We start from the raw sequence: 18,895 nt of genomic DNA on the forward strand, positions 1-18,895 counted from the left end.
TAATTTCCATGATGATAGTGACGAAGATCACGACGGTGATGATGAGAGTGATGACGATGATGAGGACTGGGGACCTGGTCCTGGTGGGGCACGAAGGGACAGCAGAGGCCCTAGCCAGCCGCAGCAGATGCTGCCCAGTGTTTCATCTGCAGTTGCAAGATCCAAACGCAAGCTTCAGCCTCCGCAGCACATCCCACTTCCCCAGGTGCACCACACACACACCCCCATGCAGCTGCGCCACCCCACTCCTCCTCCCTCTCCACCCCCCGACCTGTTCCCTTTACCTGATACCCCTAAGCAAAGCCCACCAAACACAGGCAACCTGAAGGGAGAAGGCCCTGAGCCTGGAGGTGGCCCAAGAGTGGTGTCTTTCCCGCCTCCCACCATGCAGAGGCAATACTCTGATTCAAGCTCTCGTTCCAGCAGTCCTGAGCCCCCTATGAAGCGCAGGTCAGGACCCCTTTCTCTACTTGTACACAGGATGGAGTCGGAGGGGGCTTTCCATGCAGATGAGCCCACTTCAGCTGCAGAAATGTCAGGAGAGACAACAAACTCCACTGCTGGGTCTTCCAGTGAATCTCCACCACAAAGTTTGGAGAGGAAGAGGCAGCAAGAGAAGAGAGAGGTGGGGGAGAAGAGGCAACTAAAGGAGGAGAAGGAGAAGGAGCCACAGCAGGAGAAAGAAAGGGAGGCACTAGAACAGGAGAGAGAGAAGAAGCGCTTGGAAGAAGAGGTGGAAAAGGAGAGAAAACGACTGGAAGAGGAGGAAGAAAAAGGAAGAAAAAGTCAGGAAGAGCAAAAAGAGAAACAAAGCCATGAAGAAGAAAAGAGAAGAGAGGAGAAACAACTAAAGGGGGAGTATGACAAGAGATGGCAGTCAGCTTCAAAAGACATAGTGGTTGTGACTGAGGCACAAGATTCAGATTCCTCATCAGATTCTGACTCCAAATCAGACTCCTCTTCACATTCATCGCAGTCCTCCTCCTCAGGGGATAAATCCAGGCAGCTGAAGGTCAGTAATCAAACTGTTGTGGGTGTCAGTCATTCACTAGGGCATTGATAAAGCTGATGCACCCTTAGACTATATTCTCATAGGACTTCCTAAGTGTGCTTTGCTTTTTTATTTACCATGGCCATGCACCAGGCTGTCAGGTGTTTCGTTATGAGTTTTATCAATGTAGAAGGCATTTTGGTGCAAAACTATTGCAGAAGTTTGGCTAATATGTATTTCAAGTTCTTTTTCTTTTCTCTTCATATTATTTCAGCCTTGTCTGATTTTTTTTTAAGAAATCTTGCACTTAATGGTTTATATTACCATGTATTTTAAAGCCACATCTCTTTCAGCATATTTCTATTTGCCTTTCATTGTTTTTAATTTGAATAATTTCAGAGGGCAGCCCAAGGACAAGAGACAGAAGAAGAGAAAAAGAATAACCTGGGTAAAATGGCAGAGAAACAGTACCTTCCAAAAAGGTCAGTAACCATCAGTGTATATATAGTTAACCTTAATAGCAAGTGTAATTACATTTCTCTTATTATTTAAAGTTACACTAGTATAATCAGCCATCCTTATTAATTTAACATTGCATGCATTGCCTTCATGCTCACTTTAGGTTATTTTTTACTATGTGCATTGTATGTTATTCAATACTGTGTTGTGATACACACATTTCTTGAATGGCTCCTTGTAATTTTGTAACAAAAATGTATCTCAAGTTCACTTAGTGTTTTCCAGAAATCCTTTTCAATTACTCCAGCTAATCTCTTATTAAGCCCAAATTCTTTTGGCACTGCGTAGCTCTCTTAAACTAACTAACGGGCTTTGGTAATCACTGGCAGCCATTTAAACTAACTGGCTTTGGTAATCACTGGCAGCCATTTAAGTTTAAACAGGCCTTTTCTGCACATCTACAGGGTGCAGGACAAATGGAATTAACAAGTTATGAATCTTAACACTTAAAGATTTGAAGCACACATATAGAACTTAAATTGCTGGTACTGGTCACAGATAAATCCCCTCCAGAGCGCAAAATTTGCTGAACCATTTATCACAGAACAGATGGGCACTGGGTGGTATTTACAGTATGATTTCTCATTTCTGGATATCTCAATGCGTTTTGGACTTTGCAGGCAGGAGTGATTCACCACATCTGGAACAGTTTGTTGTGGTGATTAAATCACATGTGACACTTAAACCTTCTAGGTGTATTATTACTAACAGTCACCTGTGGTTTTTCAACCTCTGCATGGAAATCACAAGATTTGTTTGGATGTTGTGATTGATGAGTTAAGTGGTCATTCTCATGCACACTTGCCTTATAGTAACTGTGGCTCATAGAATAAAAGGCAAATGCTAAGTGATTTTCAAATACAAGTGATCACCATATGACAATGCTACATGTAGTGAACAGTTCTCAATAAACCTTATAAAAAGCTATCCATCTTTTGACAAAGCATATCAGGTAATGTAAGATAATTGAAGACAGTTGTGTTGTGATTATCACTACATTGAGGTCATTGGTAAATCACATATGTGTAACACTTACTAGTACAGAAAGATTGTGTTTACCCTTAAGTTTGGTGAATAAACTGACCCTTACCTTGAGTTGTAAACAATTTCTCTCAAACTTTACAGTTTTATTTTATATAATTGCGCTTTTAAAAACTCAGGATTTTGTTCCTTGACTAAGATTTGGATTAAATGGATTTGTCACATCAAGGGCAGAAATAACTTCCCATTGTGTTTCATTTGTCAACATTGAAAGGCATAAGAAATGTATGTTCCAATTAAAACATTTGTCACAGAGCTGACAGCACACCTCCAAGATGATTTAAACTTGAATCTGTTGTAAGCACATCCAGACCCTTATTCATTAATCGTTCCTATTTACAGCAGGTCGAATTTCTTAAGTGTCCATCGCAGAAGCCTCACAATTTGCGTGTCCGCTGTGTGTTGCAGTTGTCTTGGAAAAGGGCTCTTTTTCCGCGTTACCCTGTTACCTTTGTGTGCTTTCTTTTTCATGCAATGTCCTTTTGTTGTTGGTATCAGGAATTGTATTTATTCCCTGTTCGCTGTTTTATTATAATTTTTGAACTGCGCCGTTTGCGCGTCTGACGGAGCTTTTATTGCGAAAATCCTTGACCGGAAAATAGATGTTTTCCCACTCTGGCAGACTTGACACTGGTCTCGCTAGCCAATATGGCCGTCATGCATGCACTGTATCCCTGATACCGACGCAGTGTACGACTAATCAGCAGTAGAAACGATCGTAACCAGATTTTTTACAAAATTCGCGTAGCCGATTTCAACCCGCCTCTGACCGGATAAACCGCTAGCGACAGGGTGGGTTTTTTATTCACGGGGATCCGTCTTAATGCCGGCCATAATGCTGTCCGAAGGCAACAAAAACGGGTAAGACTGGGCCAGAGGGCGACTCAAGGCTTCAGGTTGTACTTTTTCACTCCATATCTAGAAAGTAACGTGGATACATTAGCCGGTCTCAGCCTGTCGTTTTCTGCAATCACGCCGACTGTAGCATTACGCTGACGGCTAGCTAGCATCTCCTTCCTTACTGTTAATATTATGTCATCGGTTCACATTTGCGTGGTTATGAACGTGTTACACGTTCACCCAAGTGGGGGTGGGGGGACCGGGGTTGGAGACGGCGTTGGGAGTCTTTTGTTGGGTGAAGGGGGTAGGGAAGGTTTTTGGTAGGGGGACTGGGGTCTCCTTTCTTTTATTAGTGTCTGAAATAGTTTTACACTGAATTAATACATTGTTGAATAAATAATGGACTCAGATTTCATGGTATGACGAGGAAAAGAATATGGACAGTGACTTCTCTCCTTCTGCCTCTTTCTTCTTGATTTCATCGTTGTCTGTAATGTTAGGAGCCAGGAGATGGGGCTTTTTCTTATTTTATAACATAAATTGTGTTTCAAAATGAGGACAACCTTGTTTTGTTGTGTGTTAAGGTGCATTCATGGCCATGCTGTACACATTTTGTTGTCTAGCCCACTGGGGACTATATTTGTATTTTTGGATTTATGTGGCTGTTAATGATCTCACTGTTATCGAGGGAGATCATTAAAGCAGACATCTGGTAGCTGTACAGCCAGTGTGAATGGGTCCTTATGCTGTGATATTATTCTCCCAACTGGCATGTGCTGTTTGATCTGTGACACTGTTTTGGGCCTTTTTATGGGTCCACTTTGTAAATTAGGACATGGTTTGAGTAATTTTCTTGTGCTACCTCAAATGAGAATTGATGCCAGACTTGTAGTCACTTTTTGTCATGTTTTTGAGAAGTTTAAGTAGAAGTCATGCCTTTTTATTTTAGAGTACTGTATACAGATTTGGATATTGTTCCACATGCTGAATCTGTTCATCATGCTCGATCATTTCAATCTAGTCAGATGAACACAAAGGTATTTAAAATGTAGAACAAAGGGGCTTAACGGCGGTTATTTGAGAAGACGGCATAAACCAAGCATCACACATTACATCAATCAGTCATTACATCACATGGAGTTGTCTCCTCTCCTCTCCTAATCCTTAGGGGTTGTATTTCTAGTTGACATCTGCCTCCATTCATAGCCTGTGCAGGTGTGTCTCTGGTCTTGCCCACAAGCCACATGCACTTGTACACATCGACAACCACACCTAAGGTAAATGAGGAGAACTGCTCTGGCATGGTGGAGGGGAAAATGCTGTCCTATGGACTATACTTCTGCCAGTGGCTAATCCTCTAGAGACCGATGTAGAAAAGGCGCTTCTAATGCACTAGGTAGATTTCACCAGAGGCTAACATTTCAGTCCCTCAAAGAAACTGGTCTTATGTGTCCAGAGAAAGAGAAAAGCTGAGGTTTTCCTGTCTAAGCTGGGCCAGCAATGGTTTTCACTGTGTAAGTCCAAACAGCAGTACATCACATGTATCACAAGAAGTGACTTTGATATCTACTGGTAACTGTGATTTGACCAAGGACTTCATTGCCTGAGCTTCAGTGAATAGTGAGTTAACAGAAAATTTATTTGCATCTACTACGATAATTAATCATTGAAGTAATTTTCAAGATCTTTCTCCAGATTTTTTAAATGTTAGCATTTGCTACCTTTGGGAATCATTTTTAGTTTTGGACATTTGAAGACTTTATTAAAATCACTTGCTGTTTTTATTTCTGGAATTTTCTGCCATAACTGACTGTCTCTCCAAAATGACTGTTGAACTATAGGTAGAGCATGTTGAATAGACTGTAAATCACAATCACTACCAAATGTTTCTTTGTTTGATACCTAACAGAGATGAGTACAAAATGCAATGCAAAGAACCATGTAATGACTCAAACAACAGAGAATGTATACTCTGATGGAGAGGGATGCTGGAGGATGTGATTCACCCACCTACAGGGTGGTGCTTCTGTGCCTGTATCATCACATGGAGGCAGTGGCAGAGGCTTTGATAATGCTGGTAGGGGAAGCTGAAGGTGTAGCTAAAAATATACTGATGACATCTGCTTTGTTTTGTACGGCAGCGTATTGCTGCCACCATGAGCAAAAAATATTTGCGCAGTATCTCATAACGAGAAACCTTTTTGTTTTTATAAGATACTTTCACATAAAAATGTGATTTTTTTTTCATATTATTAAGACAGAGTATTTTCTCATTATAATGTGAAAAGCATCTTCGTTATAACGAGGAACTTATCTCATTATAATGAAATAGCTGGTTTTTTCCCATGGCGGCAGCAGTATACTGCCATAGTTTTGCTGTGTCATAGATAACAGCGATAAAATAAAACAACATGGGAAGAAGCATTGGCTTTTGTGAAATCTGACTTGTAATAACTACAAGCACAGGTTTTGCTGGCTGAGTTAGAGGTGTTTATTTTTTCCTCCCCACAATAGTGACCCACACACGGAGTCAGCTGGGAGTTTATGTCTTGGACTAATGAGTTAGTTTGGGAAGTGTCTGTGAACCTGAGTGTCAGCTAGCCTGTGAGTTATTTATAGTAAGAGTGACCCAGATCACTGGCCTCCAGCACCCTTCCTCTGCATTTTCCAGTGTTTTCCTCTGTCTTGTCCAACACATCATTTTGATGCATTGCCTTTATGATAGTTTCTGATTCTACTGGTATACTGGTATTTCTCGGAAGTCGTCCTTTTCAACACAACACCCACTTAGAGGTTGCCAGGTACTGACAGCCTACAAATAAGGTCCTTCCAGGATTTGTCATCATAGTGCTTGAGTATATAATTGTGGTCATTAGCCATGCCTTATAAAAATAATGTTTGGATCTCCTAAAATGGATTAAGTAAACCTAAGTAAGCCATTGCTTGACTGGTAAAAGAGATGTAAGCTTATCACCAGGTGAGAAATGGTAAGATGAGAAATTATTACCAACTACTCATATAGTCCAAGTCAGACTGGAATTGACCCTGAACTATCAGACAGTCTTCACCATCAACACCTGTATTCTCTCACCTTTCCTCTGGCAGGGAGGTGTCAGAGCCCAGCACAGCCGCTGTGACAGAGGTGGAACCAGACCTTGAGAGAGCCATGGCCCAGCAGCCGGCCTCCGCGGCTGAACCAGAGAACAGCGGGGGCCACCTGGAAGAGGTAAGGTCACTGAAAGGGAAGAGGTGCCTGGGTCTCTGCTCTGTCCTCCCACTAACCTGTATCCTCATTCATATAAAAGCATGCAGTTGGCAGCACAAGATGAGAGGGTTACTCAAAACCAACACAACCACAGTATTTATACAACCATTAATGCTACTGGCTGGCATCTGTGGAGATTTTATCCTTTTGATTCTGACTCTGCACAGTAACCTTTTAATATTTAAATGCTAAACAAATTACTGCTTGGACAGATGCTTGCAGATGAATGAATATGGGTTGAGTTGGAGTTGGGTCCTGGGGTAAATAGGACTGAACTAATCCCTTCAATCTACATTTAATGCAGCTAACTAACTTAGATGATCTCTCACACACATCCGTTGTCTGTCTCAGCCCTGATGCAAGTATTAATGTAACAGTGCATTAAATTAGACATCCGTGCTGCAGAGAGCGCATGCTCCTTCTGTGATTGTTGTGTGTGTGTGTAGAAAGAGAAAGTAATATTAAACTCAAAGGCCCTGACACACCAAGGTGACTGTCAGCCATCAGTGACTATGTCTGTCTACGGCTCATAGGTTTTGCGGTGTACTCAACGGTGTTGGTGCTACTCAGCTATTGACAGCTCCACAAAAGACCGACAATGCTGAATTGGCATCAGAGCTCATTCCTAGTGATTATATTGCTTTTGGTCTGGTTTCTCGTATTTTCTTGCCTCTGCCTTTTGTCCTGACAATATGAGTACAAAGAAATGCAAAACGCTACAGTGTCAGTCTGCAATTTTTATCAAACAAATTCTCAATTGATATTTTGAGCTATATTTTTTCAGTTTGGAATGAGAACTTGATCATCCTGATCACCAAATAACAGCCACAGACATGATGCTATATCAAACAGTTGAAAGTGGCTGATTCTGGGTAAAAAGTCCCAGAGTCCAGGGATAGAAACATTTTTCACAAACTCTGCTGCCTCAGCTTTAAGCAGAATGCAGGGTGAGTGGAAGACGAGCTTAGAGATATTTTTGCAATCATTACTGACATGTAGACTAGTGCTTGGCAGGGCCTTACATGAACCTAACGATCATACATGTCGTAGACCATATCAACCTATTGATTCCAAAATAAATGTACCATAACAAACCATGTGACTTATGTAGGGTTCAGTCCTAAACTGAATATATGCTTGAAAATTTTACAGGGCTCATTGAGGTCCAACAAACATGTTCACTGTGTTTTCTTTCTCATGAATTGAATTGTATATACAGTATCAATAATTGTCTGACAGTATGATATTGTGATAATAATGCCGCCCAGCTGTAAAGTGGTGTGTCAGGGTCTAATGAGTCATTGTATCTGACCAGTGTTGTATGTTATGATGTTGAGAACGCATGAAAAAAATGTATAGATTTTTTTTTTCTTAATGTAAAGAAAGGAAACTGCTTGCAACATTTGCAGCTTAATTGTACAATAGATGATTGTTGCTAAAGCTTGTCATGAAGCTACTGTTTGTCAGATAAAGCCTTCACAAACCAGCTGAAGGGTATTAGAGGAAGCCCACAATCATACATTACACTGTTGGCACTGAACCCTTGACTTTCATATCTAGAGCAACTAAACTGGATTTACCAATGAGCTTCTATGCTGTTGAAGTTATCAGCATGTGTATTTTTACTGTCTGTGTGCCTGTGTGTGTTTGTGGGTTTTGTTTCCCCCTTGGGTTTTGCATGAGTAATGGATCCTGACAGTGTGTGTAGAGATGCATCAGGGCTCGTTTCTGCTGTTTCCTTCACCCTCTTTTCATCCTCTCTGCTCTCTGCTTGCTCCTTTCAAAAAGCCTCTCTCTCTCTGTCTCTTTCCCCCCTTTGTCCCCTTACTTTCTATCTTTTGCTTTCCCATCATGATCGCTTCTCTCTCACTATATACATTGATGGTGTGTTTGCTGTTTAAAACCCCATTGATTGCTTTGTTATGAAGGTGCCCATGCCTCTTCCATTGCCCCTAATGGTACCTGCTGCGTACTACTACTACCATCACCACCACCAACACCTCTTCCACTCCTCCTCCTTCTCCTCCTACAACTCCTGTCCCGCTATGCCCAAGTGCGTCTTTGGTACCTGAATCAGGCCCAGACTCTGCAACCCCATGGCACTGAGTAAAGCCTGAACCTCAGCCTGCAAGGCCTCCCCTGTAGCCCTCCAGTGATGAGCTGAGCCAGCAGGAACTGGAGCTTGCATCAGACCACCACCGACAGCAGTGGCAGCCATGGTAACTGCAGCAGCACACGGTTGTCATGGTAACACAACCTCAGGGGTTGGAAGCCTGCTCGCTGATCTGAACTGGACTGGACTGTACTGCACTGTACTGCACTGTGCTGGGATGAATGATGGGGTGAGGGAAGGGGAGGGTGTCTTAACCCTCTGTACCACCTTCCCCTCTCCCCACCTTTCCCATCTCCCATTTTGAGGATACACACAGTTTGCAAGTGTTGTCCTCCAACATCTGTGACACCATCCTCCAAAAGCCACATGCAGCTCAGAGAAAAGACAGAACTCCTCCGCTCTCCAGGTTTATTTTTACCACTACTACCAGTCCCACACTGCCCTCTGCTTGTGGGGTGCAGTAATGACTCTGGAATACTCTGCTGCAATAACCCATATGGATCAGAGCATTTATCTGGTCACTGTTTTGGCTTTTAACCTTTAAAACACAATCCAGTGGAGCAACTATGATAATCTGCTTGCAAGAGATGTTTGTGGGACTTTTAAAGTTAAAAAGAAAACACTGTGGATAAGACCTGTGTTCGTGGATGTCACATGACAATGTGGACCTTTACTCACACATTCAATCAGCTGGAACACTGTTACTGGTTGGACTTGTGAGGCTAAATGTTATCGGCTGCCTTGACAAGTTGGCCAGCTGTATAAGCTGTTCAGTTAAAACCGTCCACTTATTGACTGTACCCGTAAATTCTGTCACCATGCTCGAAATCATCATTGATAAGAGATGTGTTCCTCTGAACTCTACACCAACTCCACTGTAGCAGAGGCTTTCAAATGACATAATACCAAGGACAAGTAATCTGACACGCACCATGTACTGTGGCTTTTTGTGGGGTCAGGGTGATCATAGATCATCTACACCTCGGACAAGAAAGCAGGATAAAATCAACAAATCATTGCCTCCCCTGCCGCCCCAGTCACACAGTTGTTGAATTAAAGTGTGACTGGTGATATGCTGCCTGTGCTGTGGACCTGGCAGATTGACAACTGCAGTTCCTGCTTCTATTTATTTATTTACAAATCCATCTCTTCGCTACACCCACAACCTTGGCTTTGCATCTTGTGTGATTTTTATGTAAGTGCAGTGGCATTTATTCCAGCAATGCCCTCTCGCTTTTTAACAGTTCCCTGGATTGTAATTGAACAGAGATAAATGCTCCTGGATTTTTCTTCCATCGTTATTCCAGTTAAGAGACTTGACATAAATGTTCCTCCTGTGCTGTCACGTAGCTAAAGAACATGAACTGAGATCCCTTGGACAACAAACACCTCACAGGACAACCTTTTATCATTTTATTGAGTGCCAGAAAGGCTTACAGGATCTATATTGGAGAACATGGACAATTATGACACTGAAAGACACGAAATGATTTTTTTTTTTTGGGGAGGGGGGGGTCAGATGTACCTCATACATGGACTAAGTACACTCCACCTCCACTCCTGTCAGACTCCATGACACTTGCTTCCCAAAAAGACTTAAATGTGACTGTGTGATCAGCAATCAATCAAGAAAAGTTCTCCCCAGCCCCAGTCAAGACAATAAGTCCAACCCAGTGATCATTTCCTGCCTGGCACCTGATCTACACACTCAAATCGAGCCCTGCCCTCACTCCTCTGCCTTCTCTGATTGGATCCTTGTTGCCTAGATACAGTACACACTGTCGTGCGGTTGGGCCGTAGTCGAGCCAGTAAGGAATCAGGTGTAAAATGGTACCAGGAAATGACTTGTCATTATTCCTCTATTTAAAATGTATACATTTTTTTAGATTTTTTTTTCCTGATCATTTTTGTAAATAAAAGGAGTCAATTAATTTCCTCTTTGCAATTTGAAAAAAAAATTGGACAGTAACATGTACTGCAGTTTTAGTTTAATATCTTGACACTGAGCTGAGATTGCTCGTCATACATTTGAACACAAACCGTTGATCTACAGTTGTCTGTTGTTGAATGTGGTAAAACGTTAAGGCGCTACAGTTGTCTATTGTTGAATGTGGTAAAACGTTAAGGCGAATTTCAACTGCAGTACTGATGGTGCTCCTTACAGAGCTTTGAGCCTTCAGCTCACGATTTTCCACCTCTGCTCATCAGCACCAATAATATTTAAAAAGTTACTCAGTTACAATGCTTAATTCAACTGTTGTGCTGTTGTCCTGATATTAAATGAGTACCATGGATGTATGTACTCAGAGAGAGAGAATGCAGAATGATAGTTGCTCAACACCAATATATTGTCACAAATTTGAACATATTGGTCACGTACAAGTGACAGAATTCATTTAGACACACTGACGCTTTGCCGGTCTTTTGTCTCCTATTCCTCAACTCCTTGTAATAACATACCACATTAAAATGCAACCCTGTTGGACTTTCACACAGGTTTTGTCCTAATGCATATCATGGACTTGCTTTGTCTTTACTCTACCTCTCACACACACACACACACAAGGAAGAAGTGTAATGATTTGTTTTAATGTCTGTGAGCAGAGGTGAAAATGTGTCTGGAGTCTCTCTGTATTGACTAAGAACCATCTCCTTATTGTGGTACAATTGGAGCCTCCAGGTCTCTGTTACTTTAACCCCCTGCCCCCACCCCTCCTCCAGTTTTCCTGTTTCACCTCCTTTGTGTTGATGCCTGTTTGGGTCTAGACTCTTGGTTCTCATCCCGCCCCACACCCCTGGGGTTTCTGTATGTTCTCTTTCTGTCTCTCTGTCTTTGCAGAGCACCACTACTAAGGCTTTTGCTGCTCGCAAGATATCCTTGACCAGTGAGTATACCAGTTACATGTTTTTCCAATTCCTGGATCTCTTGTCTGACATGAGAACTCGGGCTGTGTTCACACAGTCATGGTTCAAGGTTCAAAGGTTCAAAGATTTTTATTGTCAATTCACCATATGTGCAGGACATACAGAAAATCGAAATACCGTGTCTCTCTCACCTAGCATTGAGTTCCAATACATTTAAGAAACTAAAATAGAATAAAGTAGAATACAAATGGAATAAATAGAATAAGAAGACTGGATTAAAGAAATTAGGACAAAACTAAACAGTACAACCTAATAAGCTTTGACTTAAAACCATGTACAATCTGTGACAGTAGTGCAAACAATAGCATGAAGATTGTCAGATGGTCAGCATTACCAGGGGTGTTTGTGATGAGGTGCATAATAGCTTATGAGATGTACAGGGACAGCAACATGACCAACATCAGCAGATATGACTGCACAAAAAAGTCAGCAGCAGGGGCCAGGTCATTTGCCCTGAATAGAAAAAAGGAGGGTGCTGCATGGGGGTGTGTTGTTTCATGTTCCAGTGAGGCAATGGAATACAATCCTGGAAGTCCAGGAAGGAACTAATATATGTGTTTAAAGTTTATTAGATGCCAAAACACAGCATAGAGGTTTGTAATACTCACAATCAGGATTGTGCAGCTTTGAAAAGTTGCTTTGGCAGCAGCTGTTTCATCTGTGGTTGATCTTATGCTAAATAGCAGAAATATGGTGTTCATTTGTATGAGATTAGCTAGTGCATTGTCCTGGCAGATGATGTTATGTTGTGTTCCAAGAAAAAGTATGACCAGATCCAACTTTGTTTCTGCACAACACTGTATCACTGTATCATTTGGCAAAGCCCCGTCGTGGTCCCAGTCCTCGTTCAAATAAATGAGAAGGGCAAACTTTGTCTGTTTGAACAGGGCCTTATGAGAACTAGATCAAGAATGGAAAAAATACCTGCTCTTGGCACTTAGAACCTTGATCCAAACAAGCCAAAGGTCTGTCAAATATTAAGTCAATGCTCACATGAGTGCACTGGGACAAGAGAGTCATGTGACTCTCAGGCTGAATATGTAGGAGTTCAGATATAGTGCGATGAATTCAGCATGACCTCCAGAAGTAGACTTGACTTTAATTTCAGATTAAAGTTACTTTATTTTTTTATTTATTGTCGACTAATTTGTAAGATATCTGACTTTAACGTGCTCAAGCCAACCACTTGTCTTAATTTAAAATCTGTGGGAAAATAATCCAAATTTTAACAGTGATGATGTTGTAGATGGGGAAAAAAAAGATATTTTTTTCTTTCAGGGCAATTCTTACAAATGTTTGTCAGTGCTGTAATTACATGAGCAAAGTCAGTCGTTTGTGCAAACAAAAGTGCATGTTTGCAGACAGTATTGTTGACTGCAAAGGACTTCCCACAAAATAGTAAATATGATGATTTTGTTTGACTTCGAGTGTCTGTCCAGTTGCTTGTGAACTCCTGACCTTTGGGGACTACGTGTTACAGGGCTCACAGTTCGTGTACATTGATGTAAACCTACTAAAATTTAAGCTGGGACGTGGCACTTTAATGTAGTATTCATTCTTTCATTTCAAGTTGAATGCGCTAAAGAGCCTGTAGACCAGCAGATGTGTCCAGATAATTACAGTGATTGGTCAATATTGTTCTGATAGGCAACGATCAAAACATCTGACTTGGACTGCATTTTCTCTCCCAATGATAAACTACATTGTTTTGACTCCTCTGCAGGCACTAAGACGTCTCCAGCCACCACAGACGGAGGAGCGGGAGAGCCCGAGACAGGAACTGCAGCAGGGAGGAAGAGGCGGTGGGGCTCCAGCACAGCAGTCACTGCTAAGAAGCCGTCGATCACCATCACCACTGACTCGCTGAAGGTAGTGACATAGCACAGGGGCTCAGACCAGGTTTCTGGCAGATCAAGGGGAATACGTAAAACATACATTTTGAAACATACATTTTTTTGGGTCAGTTGGCTCTGTGAAATAGGAAGTTTATTTTATTTTGATGGTCTTCTGACGTTCTTAAATTTCCCCTCAGATTTGTATTGATGTCCAGTGATCTGTGTTCAGTATCTTTTTATTCCTCCACACTCTCTTGTCTGTGTCTTCAGTCTTTGATCCCAGATATCAAAGCAAAACAGGAGGCGGTAGAGGTAGAGCTTCACCCAGAAGAGATGCAACTGTCTGGGGATGAGGAGAACCTGGACACCAGCCACGCCGACCAGGACAAAGGACTCAAGATCCAACGTACTGTCACACAGGTAAGGAAAAGCTTGTTAGTGCTTTTACAAGCCAACCCTGTTAATCTACTGCTTTTCCCTAAGCCTTTGACAGTGTGTTTTGAGCTGTCACATTACTGGTTTTATACATGTAATTCCTCCCCAGGTCGTCCCAGGTGACAGCCAGGAAAATGGACAGACAAACGAAGAGGAGGAGGTGGAAAAATCAGAAAAAGAAAAACAACGCCGGATTTCCAGAGACAAGAGGAAAACCAGTGTTACTGAGGAAGGCTCAGAAACACGGACATCTGTCAAGCCTGAGGAAGAGTCAGTGAAAGGTAAACTGCTACACTGGAATGTTTGTGGGTTTTTAATTGCTGTAGATTGTTGGGTGCAAATCTCGTCCCTCGGGCAGTACTTCATTTGTCTCTTCTAGATTACAGGCTTTCCCATTTTTTTTCCAACCCACTCACCCTTCTCACCTCATCCTCTTCTTTCCCTCAGTTGCCCCTAGCAACAGCCTCGTTCGTCGCTCCATAAGTCAGCAGAAGAGCGGCATGTCTGTCACCATCGACGACCCCGTCCGCACAACCAGGCAGCCGTCACCGCCTCGTGGCAAAGTTTCAAATATCATCCATGTGACTAACCTGGTGAGTTTAAAACTCAGTACATTACAAGGAATGTAGAAGGAACAGTGACAGTGTTGTTCTTTTGCCAAACCTGTGAAACTTGTGGTGTTTGATCTTCCTATCAAGTCAGTTAATTCACAAGCTTTTGTTTTATATATATATATATATTGTGTGTAGTTTGAACCTTTCCTCATGACCTAAACTGATGTGGGGATAATGTCGGTACAGAAAACTCCTGCATTGCATTTCCAAATGGGCCATGCACATTTTTCATGAACGAGAGACATTATGTTGATGCTGGTGGAAACCACATCACCATCATACCCATAATTAGAGCCTGGAAACTGTACCTAGGTATTATGACTGTAGTTAAACATCACCTTAAGTTGGGGGCACCGTGCGTGATTAAACAGACTGTGACAAGATGAGACATTACACATTTAATGACTACCATTTGAAGAGTTTTTTTTTACCTTGCGTCATAGAATCAAGACAAAGTTACACATGGATCAAAGACCACTAGATTTCTGCTGCCACCCAGCCTCACTAATCTTTGCAAAACAGGAGATTTTAAACTGCAGTAACAAGACTAACAGACTGAAACTGTGGTGAGAGGCTGGAATGCTCACCACCAGAAATCAAAATGGATGGATTGGATGCATGTAGAAGCAGCTTGGCTAGTAATGTTTGTAACTGACATGTATCCATCCCCAATTTTAACACCTTTAGGGTCCTAAATGGCCGTGCATGTGCAGATTTACCTGATGTGTACATCACATGCGTACAGGAATACAACAAAAAGTCATGTGTGGCAGTTGGATGGCACAGGCTCCTCAAAAAAGCTTGGTTATGATATTTCTTTCAGTTTGATTTGATCAGAAGCTTCTTCATAAAAGTACAAATGTAAAACATCCTCACTTCTCCGCTGTTGCTGTTGTTGCTCTCCTCTGTGTTTACTCTTACTGGTTTGTGAGAGGCTGACAGTGACTGATGATGACAGGCGATAAGAGCATGAGGAGTGAGACATTGAAGAAGAAAAAATCACACGAGTTCTGCTCTGATTGTTTCGACAGCGGTTGCATGGTCAAATATCCGATCTAGTCAGGCTAATTTTATTTATATTGCATAATTAAAATCAACAAGAAGTTGACCAAAGTACTTTACAAAGGACAGAAGATAGAAAGACACATCACCATAAACAGCATTCAGACCTCCAAAGCAGAAACTAAAATATAAGTGGTTTGAACCAAACTTAAATGAACTAACCGTTAAAAAGATCAGACTTGAGGTACTTGAGCAGGTAAAGTAAACATAGGTAAAAGGTCTGGGACAAGTGAGAAATATGACCTGATCTGTATGTTTAGTATTTCTCTGTTTGCAGGTCTTCTTGTTTACTTCTTATCGCACTGTCACTGATATTGAGCCAATTCCATTCAGATTAAAGGTGTAGGCACCTCCACACTTGTCCAAACTTGCAGGGAACACATTTGAAATATCTCAGTGGACTTAGAAAGGTGTTGTCCATGCAAAACACGGTAATCTCTACCAACTATCTTACAGCTGACCTTATGTTGTTTAGTGTTTTCCCCCAAGTTCTGTGTGAACCGTGATCGTCTTTCCTTATCCCACAGGTACGACCCTTCACTCTGGGCCAGCTGAAAGAGCTGCTGAGCCGGACAGGCAGTGTGGTGGAGGAGGGCTTCTGGATCGATAAGATCAAGTCTCACTGCTATGTCACAGTGAGTTCTGACAAATGAAACCTTTAAAATTAATGTATGCATATACTGTCTTTTTATCAAATGCAGAACTGTTTGGAATAATTAGTGTTTGGTCAATGTAGAAGGAGCCGCTTTATTTTATTGTAACATTGTGACACATACAACGAAGTTTTGTTTGGAGCTGAGAGCCCCGAGCCGCTGCATGCATGTGCGCCGCCATCACGGGCAACTTGGGGTGTTTGGTGTCTTGCCCAAGGACACGTCCACATGTGGACTTCAGGCTACGAGATTCGAACTTTCAATCTTCCGGCCAGGAGGCAGCTGCTCTACCCACCGCACCTCTATCACCCCAGATGTAGGGAACGGTTGTGACAAGTGGATCTAGTTTACTGCTGTTCTCTGAGAGAAAGCTTTTGGAAATGTACTGTATATCCACTTAAGTATTATACATTTTTGCAGGAAGACATCTGAGCTAAGACAAAACAAAGTATTTGTGAGATTATCACTTCACCTCACCCACTATCAGCTCTGTGTTCTCCATCTGCTCCTGCAAGTCTTTTTTTGCAGTGTGTGTTGGTTAAGATGTGGTTTTACTTGAAAATGTTTTTTTTTTTTTGTCTAACATTATTCCTGTCCTCCTCTCCTCATAGTATGCCACAACAGAGGAGGCAGTTGCCACTAGAACTGCCCTCCACGGGGTCAAATGGCCTCAGAGCAACCCCAAGGTCCTCAATGTGGACTTCTGTGAACAGCATGAGGTAATAGACCAATTGCAGTGGGATCTGAAATGCCTTGGGGATGATATTCAAGTATCATGGTTAAAATGATGTCACCTGTAATTATTAGCAGTTACAAAACAATTTTACTGTGCTTTTACAAAAAAATCTAAGTTGTTTTGAGCTACATATCAGATTATAAATAAAAAAAATTCAATGATTGTTGCATGCAAAATCTGAATCGGTGTCTGAATCTGTTATTCCTGTGCAGACAAGCATGCAGTTCATCCACCAGGTTTGCTTTTTGTTAAAGTACTTTACAGTAGTCCATTATCTCTGCAACAAACCGGAAGTAAATTTACTGGTTTTCTAAATGAAACTCTTAGACCCAACTGCATCTAATGTCTTCTCCAAATTCTAACACACTGTCTCTGTATTTCTGTCCTCTTTTCCTGTAGCTGAACTTCCACAAATGGGGCCAGAAGCCAGAAAAGGGAGAGGACCGTGTAGAGGACCATGTTGCCCAGCCAGGTGGTCCTCAGAACCGACTGCCTCCTCTAATGCCTGAGAAGGACAGGGACAGAGAAAGAGACCGTGACAGGGACAAGGAGCGAGAACAAGATCGGGAACGAGACCATGGAGCAGGAGGAGTGCGGGATCTGTGGGCAGAGCGGGAGAGAGCAATGGAGCGCCGGGAGCGGGCCCGAGGTGAACGGGAATGGGACCGGGATAAGGTTCGGGAATTTGTGAGACCAGGAGAGGATGGGCGACGATCTCGATCCAGAGAGAGAGAACGGAGGAGAAGGGACAGGGCGAAGAGCAAGGAGAGGAAGACCGAGAAGAAGGGTAAGAGGAAAACTGCAAGGGGAAAAGGAATGGAAGTGGAGAAGAAAGGTCCAAGCTGGTGGGATAGACTTGGCTTACCCAAAGTGCACAGCAATAATTAAACCTTCATTAATTCCCAATGTTTTGCTTCCCTGTTTCTACCTTAAAATCATCCCTACCACAGCACGTGGATCTCAACAATATGGGATCATGCGCTGATAGTGTTTGAACAACAACAAAATGTAAAATCACCTTTGTCCTTCAGTGTTTATGTCCTTTGTGTTTCTGTGTGCTCTAAATGTGCTGTGACATTGATGATTGTGCTTAATTTATTTGCAGGGTTCTTGACCATTGTACCATTAATTATTCATGGAAACATACAAATAAGCTGCACTGACAAAAACTGTCAGTGGGAGACAGAGCTGCAGAAAACGATAACTTTGATTATTGATCGATTATTTTCTCAATTTAACTTTGTAAAATGTCATAGTGAAACTTTCACTGAGCCCTAAGCAACATATCCCGCTTTTTTTTTTTTTTTTTTTAATTTGGGCAGCAGTTCAAGGTTGATCATTTAAAAGCAGCGAAACCTCACATTGGACAGAAGCTGAGGTCCAGCTCTTCATCTGTGGTTGTTACTCCAAAATGAAGTGTTTTCTAGTACAAATCTTCACATCACATAAAAATTCACCCATTTCTTTCCTCACCAGCAGAGAAGGGAGATGAGCCCCCAGCCAAACTTCTTGATGACTTGTTCCTCAAGACCAAAGCAGCCCCATGTATATACTGGCTTCCCCTCACCGAGGAGCAGGTTGGTCGCTACACTTGTTTACCTCAGCAACTGTTAGTCACAGTGAGTGGTTTGATATTTCACTTGACCACGTAACTAGACCACGTGTTGTGTCCACCAGGCTGCGCAGAGGCTTTTGGAACGCACAGAGCGGCAAAAGGAACGCGAGCGACGGCACAAGGAGCAAAAGGAGGAGGTCAAGAAGTCGGAAGAGGTGAAGAAAGAGCAGCCAAAAGGTCAGGAGAAGGACGCTGCCGTGACAGTGAATAGTGGGGCGGATGGGGGCGGAACCAACGGAGACAGAGAGAGA

At 42.3% G+C, this 18,895-nt stretch overlaps 1 protein-coding gene across 1 annotated transcript in view; it reads left to right on the forward strand.

The window, feature by feature from the left end:
* acin1b (apoptotic chromatin condensation inducer 1b) overlaps window positions 1-18,895 on the forward strand; it is a 22,926-nt gene that overhangs the window by 3,051 nt on the left and 980 nt on the right. Inside the window, 15 exon segments of the mRNA XM_020624590.1 lie at window positions 1-6; window positions 9-733; window positions 764-1,012; window positions 1,391-1,473; window positions 6,497-6,617; window positions 11,609-11,654; window positions 13,418-13,563; window positions 13,800-13,949; window positions 14,074-14,245; window positions 14,412-14,557; window positions 16,168-16,275; window positions 16,905-17,012; window positions 17,429-17,816; window positions 18,509-18,606; window positions 18,707-18,895. The exon segment at window positions 1-6 is cut by the window's left edge and continues 379 nt beyond it. Coding sequence (XP_020480246.1) covers window positions 1-6; window positions 9-733; window positions 764-1,012; window positions 1,391-1,473; window positions 6,497-6,617; window positions 11,609-11,654; window positions 13,418-13,563; window positions 13,800-13,949; window positions 14,074-14,245; window positions 14,412-14,557; window positions 16,168-16,275; window positions 16,905-17,012; window positions 17,429-17,816; window positions 18,509-18,606; window positions 18,707-18,895 — 2,735 coding nt within the window.

This window comes from Monopterus albus, unplaced genomic scaffold (assembly GCF_001952655.1).
Source record: "Monopterus albus unplaced genomic scaffold, M_albus_1.0 scaffold333.1, whole genome shotgun sequence".
In the NCBI taxonomy this organism is placed as follows: Eukaryota; Metazoa; Chordata; class Actinopteri; order Synbranchiformes; family Synbranchidae; genus Monopterus; species Monopterus albus.